This window comes from Mycteria americana, chromosome 9, assembly GCF_035582795.1.
Source record: "Mycteria americana isolate JAX WOST 10 ecotype Jacksonville Zoo and Gardens chromosome 9, USCA_MyAme_1.0, whole genome shotgun sequence".
NCBI lineage: Eukaryota > Metazoa > Chordata > Aves > Ciconiiformes > Ciconiidae > Mycteria > Mycteria americana.
Window position 1 is genome coordinate 13,311,547 of NC_134373.1, and position 19,141 is coordinate 13,330,687.

Sequence of the window (19,141 nt, forward strand, 5' to 3'; positions counted from 1 at the left end):
CCTTACTTTGTAACTTTTTTTTAAACAAATAAAGGCCATCCTTGCACTTAATGCCAAGGGCTGTCTCTCTTCTCTTACCCAGAAAGGAGGCATCAGTCACACTAAAGGGTCAAAATCAGTCCTAGGTCTTTTGCTATTCCAGTGACAGCTGAATAAAACATGAAGTACTTCCTTGCTGTTAGGAGGCCTATTTTATAGAGCAGAGGGTGCTCTTTTCCATGTATTTAAAAGTACAATGGGCCTGAGATTTTCATTGACTGAGGAAATGCAACCAGGTTCATCAGTATCTTTTTCTTAAATAAGTTTTATGCCAGCAGCTGGATTAAACTTCAGTATCCAAAAAGTCATAATACAAAATAGGGCATTTACAAAATAACTGTACACAATAAATATTTAGCATTTTTTATGTTTCTTTGGTGGACTGACATCTGTGTCAGCCTGCTCAGCTATAGGAGACAGTGCTCTCTTTCCCTGTTTCAGTGGGAAGAAGAAAGGATGTTTCAGTGCTTCTTGAAGAGTAATGCGCTTGGCTGGGTCATACTCCAGCATCTTCTGAATGAGGTCAAAGAGGTTCTCATGGTCAGAATCGTGGCAGGTCATGAATTCCTTCATTAAGAAAACAACAAAACATGTTTTTGTAATCTTAGAATTGCACTTAAAGCTCCTCTCCCCAAAAGCATTTTCCCCTCTGTCATCTTACCTTCAGTGGCTTACAGCGCCTTGAGACGTATCTACCAGCAGAACTGTGTTCATCCCAATCCAGCCGGTCATGACGGAAATACTTGCGTTTCCTTAAACAAAGAGACCCCAGTTTGTTAGTCAAAGATTGTTTTGTCCCTTCACTAGAATTTTATCAGCATGTTTGTTCACAACTTGGGAACTCATCTGGGAATATTGCACAAGAGTGTCCAGCTTGTGAGATAGAGCAAAAGGATGAAGCCAAGTTTAAACTTCCTTTTAAAATTTGCTATTAAACCTAATTGAAAATATTTCAATTAAACTATAGCAGTCCAGGTATGGAAAAATATAATTACCTGGTTCTCTTTATCATGTGGTTTGGCAGAGGCCCCAGTATTCGCTCCATCATTGCCAGGTGTTCCCTGCTGTCATGGGTCTGGAGGGAAATCAAGATAAACATTTTTGTTCATTGTCGGAGGAAGCTAGAGACCCACACACTAACCTTGCTTCGCTTTTGACTGTACCCTGCACCCCATAATATCATATTAAGGACAACAGTCATCTGTTTCCTGAAGTAAGTCATGAGCTACTGGATTTTTTTTCCCTTGACTCTGCCTTTTTTTTTTTTCTCTTTGTTCATAAATTTCAAGTGTCAACAATACTGTCAAGATGACAGAATTCAGGTTATTTGAGTAGTATTTGCTGATGGTGATAGATGAAGCTACATCTGTTATTAGTGGCTTGTAAATTACAAATGTTAACGGGGTGATCCTTCATATCAAGCTGCTGCCAAAATGTTTACTGAAAGCAACTTGTAGAAATCTTCTGCTGAGGAAGTTCCTTTGTGCCTGCATCTTCTGTTCTCTTCAGCTTGGCATTACAGAGAAATGCAGCTTAATTTCTTGCACAGACCATTCCCCTTAGTCCCCACCTCTCTGTAGCATATTTTCACCAAGCTGAGGAGCATTATCCATGCTGCATCATTTCGAGGTTCATAGTTACCTACCGGAAATACTGTGAATCCAAGGTAGTATTCTATGAGAATACATCCTATGCTCCAAACATCGCATGGTTGTGACCATCCCAGTGCTGTGAGAAGATTCAGAAGGTTCATGTTTATACCAGACTGCAAACACTTCAACAGCTCAAGCAAGATACGCAACACTTCTGTCACACTGTTCAATAGTATACAACGAATCTTATGCAACAGATCAGCCAAACGCACTTCTACTGACCTAGTATCACTTCAGGAGCTCTGTAATGTCTTGTAGACACTAAAGTGCTATGATACTCATCATCATATGTTGCGCTCCCAAAGTCCACAACTTTGATGTCTGGGTTTCTTAGTGTGCGTTCATCGCATTTCTGAAATGAAACACAATGGGATGCAAGTGCCCAAATAAACCCAGACAATAGCTGAGGGGGGAGGTGGGGAAGAGGACAGCAACTTACCAGTTTGGGGTTATACTCCTCTACATAGTCAGAAGTCACAAATAAAATATTTTCCGGTTTCAGATCTGTATGTGTCAACTTGTTCGAATGCAAAACTGCAAGATAATAAATACAGTTAGCAAATTCCACGAAGAAAGTTTAACAAATAAAGCAAAAAAGAAACATACATACAGTTCACAGATTTGCAGATCTGATACGCCATCTGTCTGATCTGGTCCAGACGAAATGGCAGAAAGCCATTCTCTTTAATGAAGTCATAGGTGCTGAGCCCCAGTAGCTCAAAAACAATGCAGACATGTCCATGGTACTCAAACCATTCTAACATCTGGACACAGCGACTGCAAAAGCAGGAAAATACATTAATTGCAACAGGAAGTTGTGTAACACTCAGATAGATACGTCGAATGTTACAGAAAGTGATGTCACAGAAAAATCTTAAAGCCAAAACAAAGTACAGTTGGCTTTGTATACTTACTATGTACTGCTGGGATCCGATGCATTTAAATGTTCCAGTACTTGTATTTCTGCACGAGCTGCCTCGGAGTACCTGTCAACATTTTTTACTATTTTCACAGCCACATGTCTCTCTTCCCTGAAAAGACAGGTTTGAACAGTGAGTAGTTTTAACCAAGAATGTTCAGTGATTATCACCATATACATTGTAACAATGGGAACCTTATTAGAAAAGCTCTTCTTTTTTAAGTACATACTGACAATATAACCATGGTTCATCTATGCACAAACACAACTAAAATTTAATCTTTAAATTTTGAAAACATACTCAGTACCTTATATAGTGGTATTATTCTTTAAGGTTAAAAGCCCCATTTACCTCCTCTTTGTATTTATGTATGCTGGGCTAATACTGGAGAAATCTGCACATCTCACAGCCTAACACGACTGTCAGTCAAAAATGACAAGCCGCCTTCAGTCATTTAAGTAGTAAAAATGTAACTGAGGTGTCAAATGCCTTCTACAGTGACTCTATAGAGCGACAAGCTAGTTTCATACTATTCTGCACACAGCAAAACTGCGATCAAAATATATTCCTGAGTTACAATATACTCACTGCTAGAACCCAAATGGCTTTGCATCATCACAGATGATACTTTAAGGTAAGCTACATGATGTCAGAGACCTTGCTCATTGTACAGCCCTGGGGTGGTCAAGGCCCCAGGACTGTCCAGTGGGGGGGGGGCTGCTTCACCCCACATTCTCTAGGCCACCTCCCCCCATCAGCCCTTGACCTCTACCAGGCTGGGCTGCGCCTGCAGGAGATGCACCCATCGCCTCATCCACCAGTCCTGCACAACCCTCACGTACAGGTGCTCTTTTTAGCATGATACGCTAACATAAATTTATGTTTGGGACCTGCGGCAGCCTTAAAGAAACACACAGAGCAGCGTATGAGGAAGTAAAGATACAACCTGACACGATCAGAAAGCACTTCACGAACCACACTGTGATAGTATCAGTACAAAAAATTCTATGTATGGAATGACAGACTTACGCTTTGTGATCGATGCATTCCACTACTTTTCCAAAAGCACCTTCACCCAAAGTAGCAACAATCTCATCTATAAAGAAAAGAACTCTTAGTCACAGAAGTTGTGAAGTTACTCAGCTATTAAAAAAACAAGCAAACAAACAAAAATAAACAAAAAGACTAAGTACTATCACTGAAGATTATTCTAGACTGCTGCTTTAAATTGTAAATATCTAGCTTGAGAGATGTTCTTGGACAACTCTCATCAAGGCACATTTACAGGAATCTCATTCTAGTGGGTTCATTAACTTCATTTACTATTTTTGGGGGAAAAAAAAGGGAAAAAGAAAAAAAGAAATATAAGTTCTACAGAAAAAGAATAACGATCCCCACCCCCAAACAAAAATAGTCAAGACAGAAAGAAAAGACTTCCAAAGCCCCCTCACATCTTATGCTAAAAGAACTTATTCTATCTGAAAAGTTAATAAATTTTGAAAAATATTCTATACATCTTGCACTTAGTACGTCTCCACTCTGACAGATCAGGTGACCCTCCTCATCATCCTCTACACTCCTGGATCTTTTCCTTCGATGACTCTTCTGGAACGGCACCAAGATCGTCCAGCCAATCAATAAACCCGAGTGAATTCAGGTCAGAATACGAAATTCATTCAGCAGGGAGATATTCAGGCATTCAGATACACGCCAGGCCACAAACGGTTGGCAGGAGCAATTTCAAATTCAGTCCCCAGAAATTCACAGGGCACATAGTTTATGTTACAGGAGAAAAACATGGCAAGGAACAGATTTTCAGATGAGATACTCAAAGTGGCAAGGCAACAAAAAATTACAAACACAATTGTTTTGCTTTTAAAGATGGGTTCACTGAATTTTACTTTAGGATTTCAGTGCCCGTATTTTTTTTTAAAGCAAAAGGATTTAATAATTATCCTACATATATATATATATATATATTTAAAAAATAGCCTTGTGGCCAAATTAAAATACCCATCTTAAGTAATCGAGATAAAATCACTGGTCTGAATATTTGATAAGAATTTATTTTTTTTAAATCATAAAGAGCATATACATTTACTTTAGGCTGTCTCAGCTGAAGATCTTAAATTATAAATCCTATCTTCAGCTTTTTTAAGAGTTAAATATATAACAAAGATCAGAAGAACTGCCCTGCTAGTGGGCAGGCATCACACATATCTGATTCTACAGATTCTTCAATGATACTTAAAACATCTTACTAAATCATTTTTTAAAAAAGGAAAAATCTGTCATTATCTCCTTGCTATTTCAGTGATACTTAGTCAAAAGCAAGTTTAAAAGCTTGTGCTTGGATTTTCGAGTAGGGCTGAAATAAATGCTTGTCATAATAAAAATTTTGAAGGCATGAAATTGATGCCTGTATTTCAAGCACTCCAATTGATGGTTATTATTCATTAATCTGCTCAAATATATCCAAAGAACAAATAGCAAGACTATGTTCTGTGGTATCATAAGCATAGCTACAAACTACACATTTTCACTGAAGAAAATAAAATCCTGGCAAAAAGAATAATCTACTAATATTAGCTAAAGGAATAAACTACTAATATTGACAGAATTCCCCAAACCCCCACACTCAATTACTACTGCCCAGATGAGAATCTATCTTCTTAAAATAAAAAAGTCCTAAATTAAAATTGGTCACACCACCTGTGAATGATCATGATGACAGGTAGTGTGATGTGTCTTGTATTTCCTTTTGTAACTACTCGTCCCACTATGACCTGATGATTTGCTACTGTGATGCCCAGTATCACATCCTTGATTGTACTCGTTTCTGTATTCTTCAACATAGCGTCGTTCATGATGGTCTCTTTCATTTACAGATTTGGTTTCTGAACAGGTACTACAAACAAAGGATCAAATAAACTTCATTAAAATAATTCTAGTAACCCTAATCAAGACAGCTTTTTGTTTTAAGCTGTAAGACATCTCTCCTGAAATATCTCCAACTCAAAAATGAATACATTATCAGATGACCTGATGCGAATAATAAAATCTTAAAACATATGCTTGCTGATATCAGAAGTCAAACAGTTATTTACCTGTCAGGAAGTTTGGAAAGATCATGCTTGCAGTGCTTGTTCTCCTGTGCACCACTTAATGATCTCCTCTTTCTCTTACTAGCACTATCGCACCTTCTCCGATCCGGACTTTCCTTTTTATCCCAATCAGGATAATTTGGTCGCCTGGAATGCCGCATCTGCAACAAAGATATTTTGCTCTTTGAATTACATCCTGTAGACAAACAATTCATTTTCAAAGCCATTAATTATCAAATTAACACTATAATGAAGATTGTATTTTTCCTCAACTACCCAATTTTCTTTTTTTTTCTCTGCTCTTTTTTCCACGTTATTTTTTAATTCAACAACTTTTTCAAATTAACCAGTTTTGATAGGGGAATATAAACCAATAACCTACTTCTTACAAAAGATTTTAAAAATCAGTATCGTGGCTCAGACACCGAACACATAGCCTGCATGTCGTTTCTGCAAAGCTGCTCAGGCACCCAGTGGTGCATGTGCTCGGAAAACGAAGGCTTCCGTGTACTGAAGAAAGGGCACACAAATATTGCCCGGCGTGCTTTTAAAGACTTCAAGGAACTTGTCATAAACTTTTACCATGCCTCTTTCCATAGATTCCCGGAGAACTAAGTCAAAACGCCGATAAAGTTTAGGTTATCGCCTAGGTGTTTAGCTCGAAGAGGACAAAATAGGCGACTCGCTACACGATTTTTACTTCAGTTCCCAAAGCGTAAATCGATGCTAGCTCACAAGCCGCGCCTCAGGCCGACGCTGCCGGCGCCGCGGCTGGGCGGTGCGTGGCCATCGCCCTTCCCAAGGCAAGCGGACGAGGCGCCCCGCTCCCCCACGCACCCCCAGCGCGCTAACCCCAGCGTGCCCCGGGCGGCACGGGGTCCGCGCCCCACCAAATCCCTGCTCCGGCAAGAGGCTCCGTTCTCGACCCCGAGCAGGGGCACGGGAAAGGGCTCCGGCCTCCCCCGCTGAAGCGACCGAAGCCATTTTCTCTCCGCACGGAACAAGGCGTGGGCAGAGAACATGGCGGCCGCACGGAGGCGGGGGCACAGGGGCGCCCCGGCCACCCGACCCGAGCCGCCCGCCCCGGCGGGGACGAGCCGAGCCACCGGCGGCCCTCCCCCACGGCAGGAGACAACCTCCCTCCCCCGCACCACAGCGGTGCCCTTCCCTCCGCCCCGCCTTCCCTCGGCGGCGGCCCGGCCCAGCGCCTAGCGCTGCCCTCCAGCCCTCCCCCGCCGCCCGGGGCCGCAGCGAGCAAGGCAGCGCCCCTCCCATCGCCCCCACCTCCGCGGCTCGGGAGTGCCGCCGCTCTCTCCGGGAGCCGCCGCTCTCCCCGCCACGGCTGGGCTCAACGCCGCAACTGCCGACCCTCAGCCCGCAGCCCGCTACAAAATGGCGTTGCCAGGAACTTTCTGGAGTGCGGCGGCGCGTCACAAAGGCACACCCGCGGCGTCACCAGGCGGGCGGGGCGGGGCCGCCCCGCGACACCCAGCTGCGATGCCCGGCCGGTTGCGGGCACCTCCCGGCGGCTCCGGGGCCGCGCTCCCGCCGCGGTCTGCGAGGTCTCCCCGTGTCTCTTCCGTGAAGGAACAGGCCACCGGTGCGGCGTGCCCGGCGGTGAGGTGGCCCTGTAAGTCGCTCCGCCTTTCCGGGAGCGTCTGAGGATACCGGCCCCTTTCCTCCGGCCACCCCGGGTACTGCCGTCAGCCCTCGGCGGGGCTGGGCGCGGAGCGGGCACCGCCGCCCCGCAGCGCCCGGGCTGCTGGTACCGCTCCCGAGAGCGGTGCTGTCCCCTCGCCTCGCTGCGGGATACGAAAGGCCTTTACTCTCCCAGCTGTGCTACTCGGACTGATGCAGGCCCATTTCACCCGGTCACGACACTCCATGGTAACCCCCTATGCCTCACCAGGTAATTCAGCTGAAGTAGTTCTACTTAAATGAACCAACCGTGCAAAACCTTCAACCATTTTCCTGCCAAGAACTTTGGAAGACAAGGAGCATTATACTGAAAAAAAACCCCAAAAAACAAAAAAAGAAAAAAAAAACCTTCTAACCCTCTTTTAAGAATGACTGCCAGAAGATTGCTTTTTTTTGCGAGGCTCTGAATTGCTAAATGATCATTTTTCGCCCTTCGTGATAAAGCCTGTTACTTGTCTCTGTGCTTCCCTAGACAAATTGTTAGAGGCTCTCCAAGCATGTACCCAGTCACCTTTAAATCAACAGAAGTTTCAAGGATCACATATGACTAACAAATTAAAGATGTCTTTGTAAATCATTGGCATTAAAAACATTTCCGAATAGTTGAATGCGTTTTTTGGTTGGTTGGTTGGTTTGTTTTTTTGATCTCTCGTATCTTTTACTAGCTTTTAGTCATGTTTTTGAGTCTGGACAGAACATAAATACCCACTGCAAAACAAACAAACAAACAAAATGCAACTCTAAGTAAGCGCACAGATCAGTCTTCTATACCCACAGAATGAAAAAAAACACCAAACCAACCCTCCCACAAAACTAACCCTCGCTTCCTCTGCTGCCCACTACTACAGCCCACATGGCAGCTGAAGTCACAGCAGCCAGCCCTCTCGCCACCCCATCCATGCCTTGCTGCAGCCCTTCAGCCACCACCTCTCTCAGAAGGAGCTTTCAAGCCTGTCAGCCATCTATCAGTCATCACCTCAGCAGAGCTAACCAAGCATTACGCCTGACGTTTGGTTCTCCAAAAGCCCCAATAAGCAGTCAAACATCTCACGCGCGATCTGATTTATGTGGAAAAAGAGCATCTAAGGATAAAACAGTCCTGAAATACTACAACAGCCTATACACATCAGTTCCCTAAAACCCAACGCTTTTTTTATTCTGGGAAGGACTAAACCTTCTGAAACACTTCCAACCCTGATAAATGACCCTCCTCACTCTTTGTATTTTTTTTTTATTTCGCCAGCTGACCCTGTGATCAACATACAATATATACATTACACGTGCAAGTTTGTCACTGTCCATAGATAATGCACCATTATTTTCTTTTTGTCCATTGCTCTCCAGCTTAGGCTAAAGTACTGTTCCCAGCATGACATACCTCTACCACCAAAATGCCAGCAAAGGTCACAGACAAGCTAGAATATATATGATGAGACCCCACACACAGTCATAATGCACAATTGTTGTGTTAATGTACATATTTGTCTTTGCATGGGTAGATTTATTTCGACAGAACTAGCCTTGTGGCTGTAGTGTCTGCGATAAAGGACCAGACTGATGGAAGTAAACATAGGAGTTTATAAAGCACCAGTAGAGAACAATAAGAACAGTACTGTCTGCAACGTTTTTGCTATTTAAAGGATTATACATGTCACAAAAGTCCAAACAGCTGGTGACACAACAGCTGACTGTGTGCAAGAACTAAATTGCATGTATGCTGTACTCAGTAACCGCCCACAAAATCACACACTTCCACAGCTGGGCTACTTCCTACTGTCTTGCTTTCTCTTCAACAAGTAGATGGGACCAACCCCACCATTATTTTTCCTGTTGTATTCCAGGTTCTCAGGGAGAACGTGGGAGATGTTCAGAGCCACAAACAGGAAAACAGACATAATACAATTTGAAAAAGTTAGGATGTAATCCTGTCCCATAAGATCACTCTCATTTCAATACACAGCTTTAGATAAAAAAGAAAGGATCTAAATTTAATGTATCCTCCAGAGAGCAAATTGCTTGGTGTCTTTGTATTTCACACATTCTATATAACAGCCTTCTTTTTGTGGAGAAAAAAAAATAGACCTGAAATTGTTTCCAGTTCAGTGTCAGATGGCACCATTTTAAATTATTGGTTTCTCTACACCGCAGAGGAGTTTCCAGTATGTCCTTCCTTCTGCATGGCAGTAGTGTCAGTGTGGCAGTCAAACATGCAGTTGCATGCTTCTGTCTACTTGCTATTACCACTGGTTATATGGAAGAGACAGAAAGAGAACAGAGCTAAAATAATTAAATCCTTTACCTGACTGACTAAAGTATTAGGGCAAAAAGTATTAAGTTTGGAGCAAGGGCTAGGAGCTTTAGGCAACATCCCATTCAGAATATAGAAACTTTGTCCCAGAGAGAGGGTACTGATTAACTCTGCCCATTAACACCTCAGTTATCTGTACCTGGCATACCTTTGCCTTTCTCTTGCAAATAATTTCTCCTCTTTATTTTAAGAGGCAAAGTCTCAAAGTGGGAAATACCAGTTTAAAGCAGACTGCAAGTCAGCTGGACCTGGACCTCCCAAGGATCACAAGGCATATATATGAGAATGGACTTTACTAAGTGATATTGAGTGAGTCCAAAGAGGATTGGGGGAAGCAGTCCAGAATGGTAGGAGTTGGATGCAGGAACTGTGGGTACTCTCTCCCGTCCAGGTCTCTCATGCACAGTTGGAACTACAAATATACCCTCTCACCTCTACATATGACAGAGTCAGAAAATGAACCTCTGTGGAAATGAGTTGATTTTTTCCTGCTTCATGAAAACAAACTGATGCCAAAATGCATTTTTTAACTCTACAAGGAGGTTTCAAGGAAGAGCAGAACATTCTGCTTTTCCCAGTATGCCCAAGGTGGAGAACTGCTTTTCTGATGTGTACAAACCACTCTTTTCCCCACTTAAGTCACTTTATTTTATGCATACTATACTAAGTGACTCGAGCATAGGATCAGCAATATATATATTGTATCAGGTCTATGTGGCAAGGTTTTGGTAGCAGGGAGGCTACAGGGGTGGCTTCTGTGAGAAGCTGCTAGAAGCTTCCCCTATGTCCGATAGAGCCAATGCCAGCCAGCTCCAAGAGGGACCCGCTGCTGGCCAAGGCCGAGCCCATCAGCAACAGTGGTAGCACCTCTAGGATAAAGTATTTAAGAAGGGGGAAAAACAAAAACCTGTGCAACTGCAGCCAGAGAGAGGAGTGAGAATATGTGAGAGACACAACTCTGCAGACACCAAGGTCAGTGGAGAAGGAGGGGGAGGAGGTACTCCAGGCACCCGAGCAGAGATTCCCCTGCAGCCGGTGGAGAAGACCATGGTGAGGCAGGCTGTGCCCCTGCAGCCCATGGAGGTTAATGGTGGAGCAGATACCCACCTGCAGCCCGTGGAGGACCCCACGCTGGAGCAGCTGGATGCACCCGAAGGAGGCTGTGACCCCATGGGAAGCCCACGCTGGAGCAGGCTCCTGGCAGGACCTGTGGACCCGTGGAGAGAGGAGCCCACGCTGGAGCAGGTTTGCTGGCAGGACTTGTCACCCCATGGGGGACCCACGCTGGAGCAGTCTGTTCCTGAAGGACTGCACCTGGTGGAAGGGAACCACACTGGAGCAGTTCATGAAGAACTGCAGCCCGTGGGAAGGACTCACGCTGGAGAAGTTCGTGGAGAACTGTCTCCTGTGGGAGGAACCCACGCTGGAGCAGGGGAAGGGTGTGAGGAGTCCTCCCCATGAGGAGGAAGGAGCGGCAGAGACAACATGTGATGAACTGACCGCAACCCCCATTCCCGTTCCCCTGTGCTGCTGGCAGGGAGGAGGTAGAGAATTCGGAGGTGAGATTAAGCCCGGGAAGAAGGGAGGGGTGAGGGGAAGGTGTTCTAAGATTTGGGGTTTGTTTTCTCATTATCCTACTCTGATTTGATTGGTAATAAATTAAATTAATTTTCTCCAAGTCGAGTCTGTTTTGCCCGTGACGGTAATGGGTGAGTGATCTCTCCCTGTCCTTATCTTGACCCAAGAGCCTTTCGTTATATTTTTCTCTCCCCTGTCCAGCTGAGGAGGGGAGTGACAGAGCAGCTTTGGTGGGCACCTGGCATCTAGCCAGGGTCAACCCACCACAATATACATGCATATGTATGCATGTATTTTATTTTTCCTCTGGACCAGTCAATATTCAGATATCTCTGTACCCTCTTGTGGACTTTCTTATTTGAGTCCAACAACATTTGGTCTCAAATAAGACCAAACAACAGCTCTCTCTTGTTTGTTCAACATCATCTTGGCCACAGTATCTTTTATTATTTTGGGTGTATCAGGATATTCTTGGTTAGAAGTCTGACCACAGTCTTTTTGTCACTACTCTTTGTTGTGTTTACCCCCTACTGTTTGTGCAATAAAGTGATGAAAGACAAGTTACAGTAAATCCATGGTTACCTAGTTTTGATCAACAGCTATGTAAAGACACAAACACTTACTCTTTCATACCAAAAACATTGTGCCAGAGGCAGAAGCGATTGTTTCTGATCTACCTTTTGGGGAGGCTGAAGAGGTTATCATCCCAACACAGCAGTACAAGAGCAAGCACTCCTCTAAACACGGTCTTTAATCCTCTAGGAGAGAAAGGTTTCATCTATCTATGACAATGCTCTCACCTAGAGGAAAAAATTGCATATCTTACTCAATTTTCTAAAAACCAGTAAAGTAAAGAAGGTTAGAATTTATATGGGAAAGTTTCAGAAAAGTGCTAGTATGAAATTGTAGCAAAGGACATTGTTTTAACATAGTATCACTAAGAAAGATAAGGCAGAAAACAAAGATTTGCAAAAAAAAATATATTTTAAAAAGTCTTTTCTTACTTTACAAGTATAAAAAGCAACATTTAAAAATCAAAATCCTGAAAAACACTCTGGAAAAACTGGCTTCTAAAGCACAAGACTTCCCTGTAACAACTCCCAAACAATGCCACAACTCCTGAAAATCCTGCATTCAATGAGCAAAGGTATGATCCAGCTCAAGTAACCCTTTTTAATAACACTTTAAACCCCATAATCCAGCAGTTGACCTGACCAGTCTCTAAAGAATGTGTCAAGGCATTCTGTGGCTACAGAGCAAAAGGGTTGGCATGAATTGTAATATCTTTGATGCGAACATCATTAAGAGGTCGGTAGGTTTTCTCATTCACAGGCAGCTTCTCCAGTTCATCCAGGGTCTCCAAGCCATCAATAACTCTGGAAGAAAAGCAGAAGTGCTAGGAATCTCCTTCTAATAATGATTTAAATTTCACAATTGAGGTATCTCAAAGCACTTTACAGTTAAGTATCATAGGGCAAGGACTTCGCAAGCAAATGCTACAAATAAGACAACCAAAACCTTATATATGGCATATAACGTATTTTGAAGTATCCATGACAGATTCTCATAAAAAGTACAAATAATTCCCACTGACCTAACAGTATCATATTTTATACCAACCAAAGCTGTATAAAGACCCTGGCTGCACTTCCTGGCAGGCAGGACTGACCATTCATAGTATAGGTTTAAGTAGCAGCAAGGTATTGGCCACACCAAACCTCACTGTGAATTACTGAAATCTTACGGCTGGAAAATCAGCTTCCATATGTGAGATTACAATTTCTAACCTTCTGACTCAAAGACAAGATTGGACAGAATCGTTAATAATTGTGTAAATCTAACGGTACAAATATGTTTAGGCTTTAAGATTTCCTGTCCAGGCTAAAGAAGTGGCAAGAGAGATTCTTCTAATAAACCTCTTATTTTTTTGTTTAAATAACTAGCTCTGGTAAACCTTGGCAGCTTATTCCCCAGTAATGGACTTGGCAGAAAACATGTGCTGTTCACAATTCAATTCAGTCACATTCATCAACTGTTTGAATCTAGGATGCCGAATTGTGGGCCAGCAGGGACTATGCATATGCTGTTCTGCTGATTCTGCAACTGGGGCAGTAGTATCTTAAACTGCCACAGAAAATCTGGCAACGTTCAGCTGTCAGAGCCTCTACTCTTTACTAAGAAAGATGTCTAAAAAAAACTTCCAACCACACTTCTAAACAAACTCAGAAATGAAAGGAACACCTATACTTGGATGCCTATAAACAATACAAGTGGTCGAAAAAAGTATTTTCACATTTCAATAGTTTACTTTGAATATTTAACTCCATTTAATAAAGGCAACTTTTTCTCAGCAGATTCACTTGTACACTAGAGACTTTTTTAACAACAAGCAAAAGAAAAGACATTACCATGATTTTGAGGTAGAAAAAGCAGTATCTGAAAGACTCAAAAATTAAACATTTGCTTTAAGGATGATATCTTATCAATAGTGTCTATCAACATAACAATGTTTTAAAATAATGATGCATCTCAAACAATCTCATCTGATTTTATAAACTGTCAGTTCTGCGAGTTTTATCATCTGACCAACAGGAAGCTCCACCTGAACAGAAGCATGACCATGTCAGTACCACACCTATCCCCAGCTCCAGTCCCAAATCAGATTCTTGCCTCTCAGTAACCCCTACAACTGTGTATCCAGTTGTTCTGGAGTTTGCGTAAAATCAGGCTGTATCCCTTTGGGCATGGATGAAAAGGCAAGCTGGAACAACAGGGGGGAGGGAGGAAAGAAAGAAAAAAAGCTCCATTCTTGAGGTAATGTTTAATATGCCTATTTCCCCTGAATTCCCTACTACTAAGAAAAATGGAGCAGCATTTTGGAGCAACTATTGGTGACAGTGCAAGAGCATACATTTACATATACACATCTGATATTTTAAAGAGTTTTAGAACAAGAAGCTTCTAAATTTGCATTGCATATGCCCTGAAACATTCAGATCCTTCACACACTATGATAAGGAGGCATGCAGTTGGATCACTCACTTCCCAAAGACAGTGTACTTCATGTCTAGGTGTGGTTGCTTGCCATAAGTGATGAAGAACTGCGACCCATTGGTATTCGGACCATTGTTTGCCATTGAAACTACCCCACGGACACTGTGCTGAAAGAGGGGAAAAACCTCAACATGAATACACATCCGTGAAAGCAGGACTTTAACCTGTACAAAGTGCTCTGGGACTTAGTACTCTGCCTCAATACCATTATTAAGAACAAATCTTGGTCGCTAATATATTCCATCACAGTCCATAATTAGCTCCTCAAAATTGCTCTTACAATGAAAAATTACTTCTTTGCCTTCAGTACATGAAAAATACTTTGTTACAAATTCTTTCTACTTCTGTTCTCAGTGATGAAAACTCTCAAACCTAACTTGCCAAGTACAAAAATGCCTGCTCCTATTTTAATAAGCTTTCTATCCCTTTATTGCCAGACTATACTTTGCTTCACAATTACAAAAGAGGTATTTAATCCAGTATACACAGTGCTGATCGTTCTCCAACCTGTAAGGAAAATTCATATGAAAACATAACTGCATATGGAGAGCACAGAAATACCTTTAGGTATTCACTGAATTCATCTTCAAACTTCTTGCCCCAGATGCTGTTACCTCCTTTCCCAGTGCCTGACAAAGAAGCACCACAATAGATTACTGTATTTTCAGACCGAAAAATCCAGAAACTATGTACTGTTGTAACATTTTACAACAAAGACCCTAGATAGACTGTAACTCATTTGAGGTAGGGATCAGGTTCTCATGTCTTGATACTGAGCAAAGACACAACTCTATATAAGGAACACCTGTTAAGTAGCAGAACAAAACACTGACATATCCTCAAATTAAATTCAGTATGAATACCAACAGACACGCAGTTGAGTCAGATTTTCTGCCAAACAGTTGACACTGTCTGGGACATTTTCCCTAAATGCTTTAGAGGCAGCGTAGCCTTTCAGGCAGAAACTAGAGAAACCATAGTAGCAACTGCTACCTGTTCAACAGCTGGTAAGTCAGCAGAACCATCATATTTAGTGGAAATAGCTGGAAAAACTAAAGTTTGTAGAATGCTTTACTACTGCATGATTATTTAGAACTAGGGTAACGGCTGCTCTCCTGTAAGCTCACCACAGAAAACTAATCTCATCATAAAAATCTCTATCAACAATACAATGATTCTTATATTTTATTTTTACTTTATTTATTTTTTTAATATTCATACTTATAATTCCTTTATATTTCTTTATATTTTATTTCTATTTTATTTTTATGTACATTTTTCTATAGAGAGACCCTGACAGAAGAATTTACCTAATGGATCCCCTGTCTGAACCATGAAGCCCTTTATATTCCGGTGAAATATGCAGCCATTGTAGTAGTTACTAGCACAAAGAGCCAGGAAATTCTAAGGAAATGAAACAAACTGTATTAACAAACAATTCAGAAATAGCATTCTCCTACTAAAATGATGGCATTGGCAGGACCAAGACTAACCCTTTTGCCTCTGCTCTGCATTGTGACCATGTGAATTCCACAAGAGTATTACCACAAAATAGTCATAAACAAATTATAGTTAATATGCTCCTTTGACACTGTCACAGATACAAAGGATTTTAAATAAAGCCTACAGCACAAGGTTGTCTGACTTGAGGAACAAATAAGAAGCCTGAGACATGCTCACGAGTATCACTTCCATTCAACATTTTTATTTTGTAAATATAATTTTGTAATCAATAACTTCATGCCTCAGCTTTGTCAGTTAAAAAGTAAATTATTTCAATTTAACCTTAAGTTTATGGCAGAACGGAAAACCTGGGGCGTCTGACAAACTGGGAGTGATTCTCAGTCTTTTAAATTAATATCAAATCTGTACAAGTGCGAGCAAACCCAGGGAAATTTGGGAATCCCAAGCCATGTGCCATATTTGCCCTTAAGGGCAAAGGACACTTTGGAAGATGCTAGAACTTGGAGAGAAGTGGCCCTTAGCTAAACCTTATCTGGTGAGAAACAGGCAGCAAAGCTCTAGGCAGTATGACACAGTGCACAAGTATACAGTACACAAGTTCCACAAGTGGTATAGGCACTGTACCAGCCTAAAATGTTAGTATTCCATTACGTGAAAAGATGAATTGCAAAAGCCACTTCACCTCCTCTACAGTCTTTGCTATTTCTACTGCTTTGTTTCACACTAGGCAATCCCGCTCCTGTTACTTGACTTACTTCGCAAGTCTTTGGTGTACGCTCACAGAATAGTTCAATTTTAATATCTCCCACATCAGTATGCAGCGTGACAGCCTGAGCAAGAGGCAGAAAATAATAATTAAATCAGCAAAGGAATACTAACAGACTCAGTTTTATTTCCCAGTCCCACCAAGAACATAAGCAAGTTCCCACTGCATATAACCATTGTTTCAATATTTGGCCATAGGCAAGGCTATTGCCACAAAACTTCCACACTTCCAGTGAAATCACCAGAAAGCACTTGATTTCATTTAATTTCAAGACAAACCAAGTTCGCCATGGTAATGCAGAAGCTCTGTTTCATGCTGTTACGCTCCAGAGCTACATTATTCATTTGCAAACTGGACCTACTCAGTCACTTAACTGCCGAGTTGAAGAATCAAGGTTATATCTATTTCAGATGATGGCATGGTACACATACCTCACTGGTTTACAACCAGAGGAACAACTGATGTGTGTTACTTGCCTGCAGCCTTTGGAGTGATAAGGCTAGTTCTGAATGGCACCGTAAATAATCTGCCTTCACAAACAAGCAAATCTACAAAATACACACTTTTCTTAAGAATTTATGAATAACCTTCATAAAATTTAAAATGGCAGTTACCCAGCCACCTAAGCAAATATATCTCTATAGGCCAAATACATCACAGTGCTCCCATGGAAAGTGCTAAACTGTGCAAAAACAATTACTGTGGGGCTATACTAGGGATAAGTGCACAGGAAAACTAATAAAAATCAGCATCATGTTGATACTGGCATACTGTTCCAGAAGTATACAAATAAAGAAGACAAAATAGCTGCCTGCAATGTCCATGAAGATGCTATAAAAGGTGTATGTACAGTTTAAGACACACAGTCTTATCTCTGTTTCCTGATTTGCTAAACTTTTAAAAGCCTGGAAGTGCAGAAGGTTACATACACTCAAGCAGGACTATGTGCTTGCAACTTGAATAATGCTTCTGTGGTAAAAGAAACCAAACCAGATTACCAAGTATTAGCCAAAGTAAGATTAAAATTTAGGACCTTAGAACTGAAAGTCTAATTATATTTTAGACTGGTGTAAACTGGCCTATTTTCCTTTTCACAATATCTTGTTACAAGTCTGAAATGAAAACCTAAACTTTTCATTACAAATTCTTCACAGCATCAGAGTAAAATGTGTAATCCTTTGAGATGCAGAGCAGCTATTCACTTTCCAAGAGATGACCATTTCAGAAAGAATGAAAATATATATAAAGTGCTATTGTTCTCACCATGTCTGCTTATCAAAAAGCTGAGGTAGATTTGTATACAGCGATTTCCTGCAAAGAAAAGATATGAAATTTGTTGGGTTTTTTCCACCAATCCCCAATTCTTTTTGATTCTAAAATATCTATGTGGTTATATGCTTTTACACCACGCAGTTTTACAGTGCCATTGAAGTGACTCTGTGGCTAAATGTTTTACTTGCATTATGCAACTATGCAGCATATAAAGAACTAGAAAGGAGCAGAACAAAATAGCTTAGAGAAAGGAGGTGGGGGCAAAAAGAACACCCTTTCCTAAGGCGAAAGTTTATACTAAGCAATCGCAGCTTTTCGACAGATTATGGTTTTATAAATGACAGAAATTAACAGATAAAAGCCACACGGCAGTACCTAAACAGAAGTGTGATTTGGAGCCACCTTCTGACAGCTGTCGGTGCCTGCAACAGACAGATACCTGCATCCAAGCACAGGATCAAACTTTATCTTAGTAATATTTTCAAACAAAGCATTTGGAACGATGATAATAAAGTCGCCGTTGCCTAGAAAGCAACAGCTTTACACGCTAATTTCTTCCCTGTATACTGCCCTCCCTGGCTCGCCCCCAGCCTTGGCAAGGCCTCTCACAGAAGCCGGGGAACCCGCCAGCAGCCAGCTCCGGCCCGGCCTTCACCCCGGGCTGCAGCCCGCCTTGGGCGGCGGGGCGCCAGGACGAGCACCGGCACCGCACACACCGCGGTTAAGCATCCCGGGGCTGACCGCGCTCACGGCAACCCCCCCGCCCTCGGCTCCGATCTGACCAACGACAGCTCGGGGCTATCGCTCCTTTTCTGCCGATTGAGGTACTTCCACAGAAAATCCACGCACAGGACGTGTGGACTCCGCACGCCCGCCACCCCCATCGCTGCAGGGCGCGGCGCGGCCCAGCTTCTCCACCGGCGAGCGACTCAGGCGGCACCGCCCCGCCCGGGGCGCCCGCCGTCCCCGCTGCCCCCTGCTCCCGCCGCTTCCGCCAGCTCGGCCTCCCCGCGCCGCCCCCGCGCCTTCAGCCTCGCCCAAACCTGCCGAGGCTGGACCCAAACCCAGCGCCCGCCGCCGGGAAGCGGCTCCCCGGCTCCCCTCACGCGGGCAGGAAGGGGCTGGGCCGTCCTCGCCGCAGCTCACCGCCGGCGCGGCGCGGAGAGGCCGCCCCCAGCCCCGCTAGCCCGGCGGAAGCGGCGGGGCCGGGCGCGGGCTCCGCCCCGCGGCCCTGGCCCTGCGCCGGCGTGAGGTGAGTGCGGGTCCCGGCGGCGGCGAAGGCCGCT

General features: G+C 43.0%; 2 protein-coding genes across 6 annotated transcripts; both read right to left on the reverse strand.

The window, feature by feature from the left end:
- Nucleotides 1–286: 286 nt before the first annotated feature.
- Nucleotides 287–11,088, reverse strand: CLK1 (CDC like kinase 1). Of its 4 annotated transcripts, none has more exons than XM_075511556.1 (13): nucleotides 10,829–11,088; nucleotides 5,719–5,876; nucleotides 5,324–5,519; nucleotides 4,126–4,216; nucleotides 3,641–3,707; nucleotides 2,606–2,722; nucleotides 2,302–2,468; nucleotides 2,131–2,225; nucleotides 1,914–2,043; nucleotides 1,685–1,767; nucleotides 1,035–1,114; nucleotides 701–791; nucleotides 287–606 (listed from the first exon to the last, which is right to left on the reverse strand). In XM_075511556.1, exons 2-13 carry the CDS (start codon nucleotides 5,874–5,876, stop codon nucleotides 394–396), a joined length of 1,488 nt encoding a protein of 495 aa, XP_075367671.1. In that variant the 5' UTR covers nucleotides 10,829–11,088; the 3' UTR covers nucleotides 287–393. The 4 variants fall into 4 exon arrangements, with proteins under 4 accessions (XP_075367671.1, XP_075367670.1, XP_075367669.1 ...); XM_075511555.1 differs by lacking the exon at nucleotides 10,829–11,088 and adding an exon at nucleotides 7,000–7,695; XM_075511554.1 differs by lacking the exon at nucleotides 10,829–11,088 and adding an exon at nucleotides 6,298–6,459.
- A 1,048-nt stretch (nucleotides 11,089–12,136) lies between these two features.
- PPIL3 (peptidylprolyl isomerase like 3) lies at nucleotides 12,137–19,046 on the reverse strand. 2 transcript variants are annotated; one of them, XM_075511561.1, is made up of 8 exons: nucleotides 18,899–19,046; nucleotides 18,231–18,294; nucleotides 17,847–17,894; nucleotides 16,573–16,647; nucleotides 15,664–15,757; nucleotides 14,915–14,982; nucleotides 14,342–14,460; nucleotides 12,138–12,675 (listed from the first exon to the last, which is right to left on the reverse strand). In XM_075511561.1, the coding sequence occupies exons 3-8, from the start codon at nucleotides 17,847–17,849 to the stop codon at nucleotides 12,549–12,551; spliced, it is 486 nt and encodes a 161-aa protein (XP_075367676.1). In that variant the 5' UTR covers nucleotides 17,850–17,894; nucleotides 18,231–18,294; nucleotides 18,899–19,046; the 3' UTR covers nucleotides 12,138–12,548. The 2 variants fall into 2 exon arrangements, with proteins under 2 accessions (XP_075367677.1, XP_075367676.1); XM_075511562.1 differs by lacking the exon at nucleotides 18,231–18,294 and having other exon boundaries at nucleotides 12,137–12,675; nucleotides 18,899–19,041.
- Between the last annotated feature and the right edge of the window lie 95 nt (nucleotides 19,047–19,141).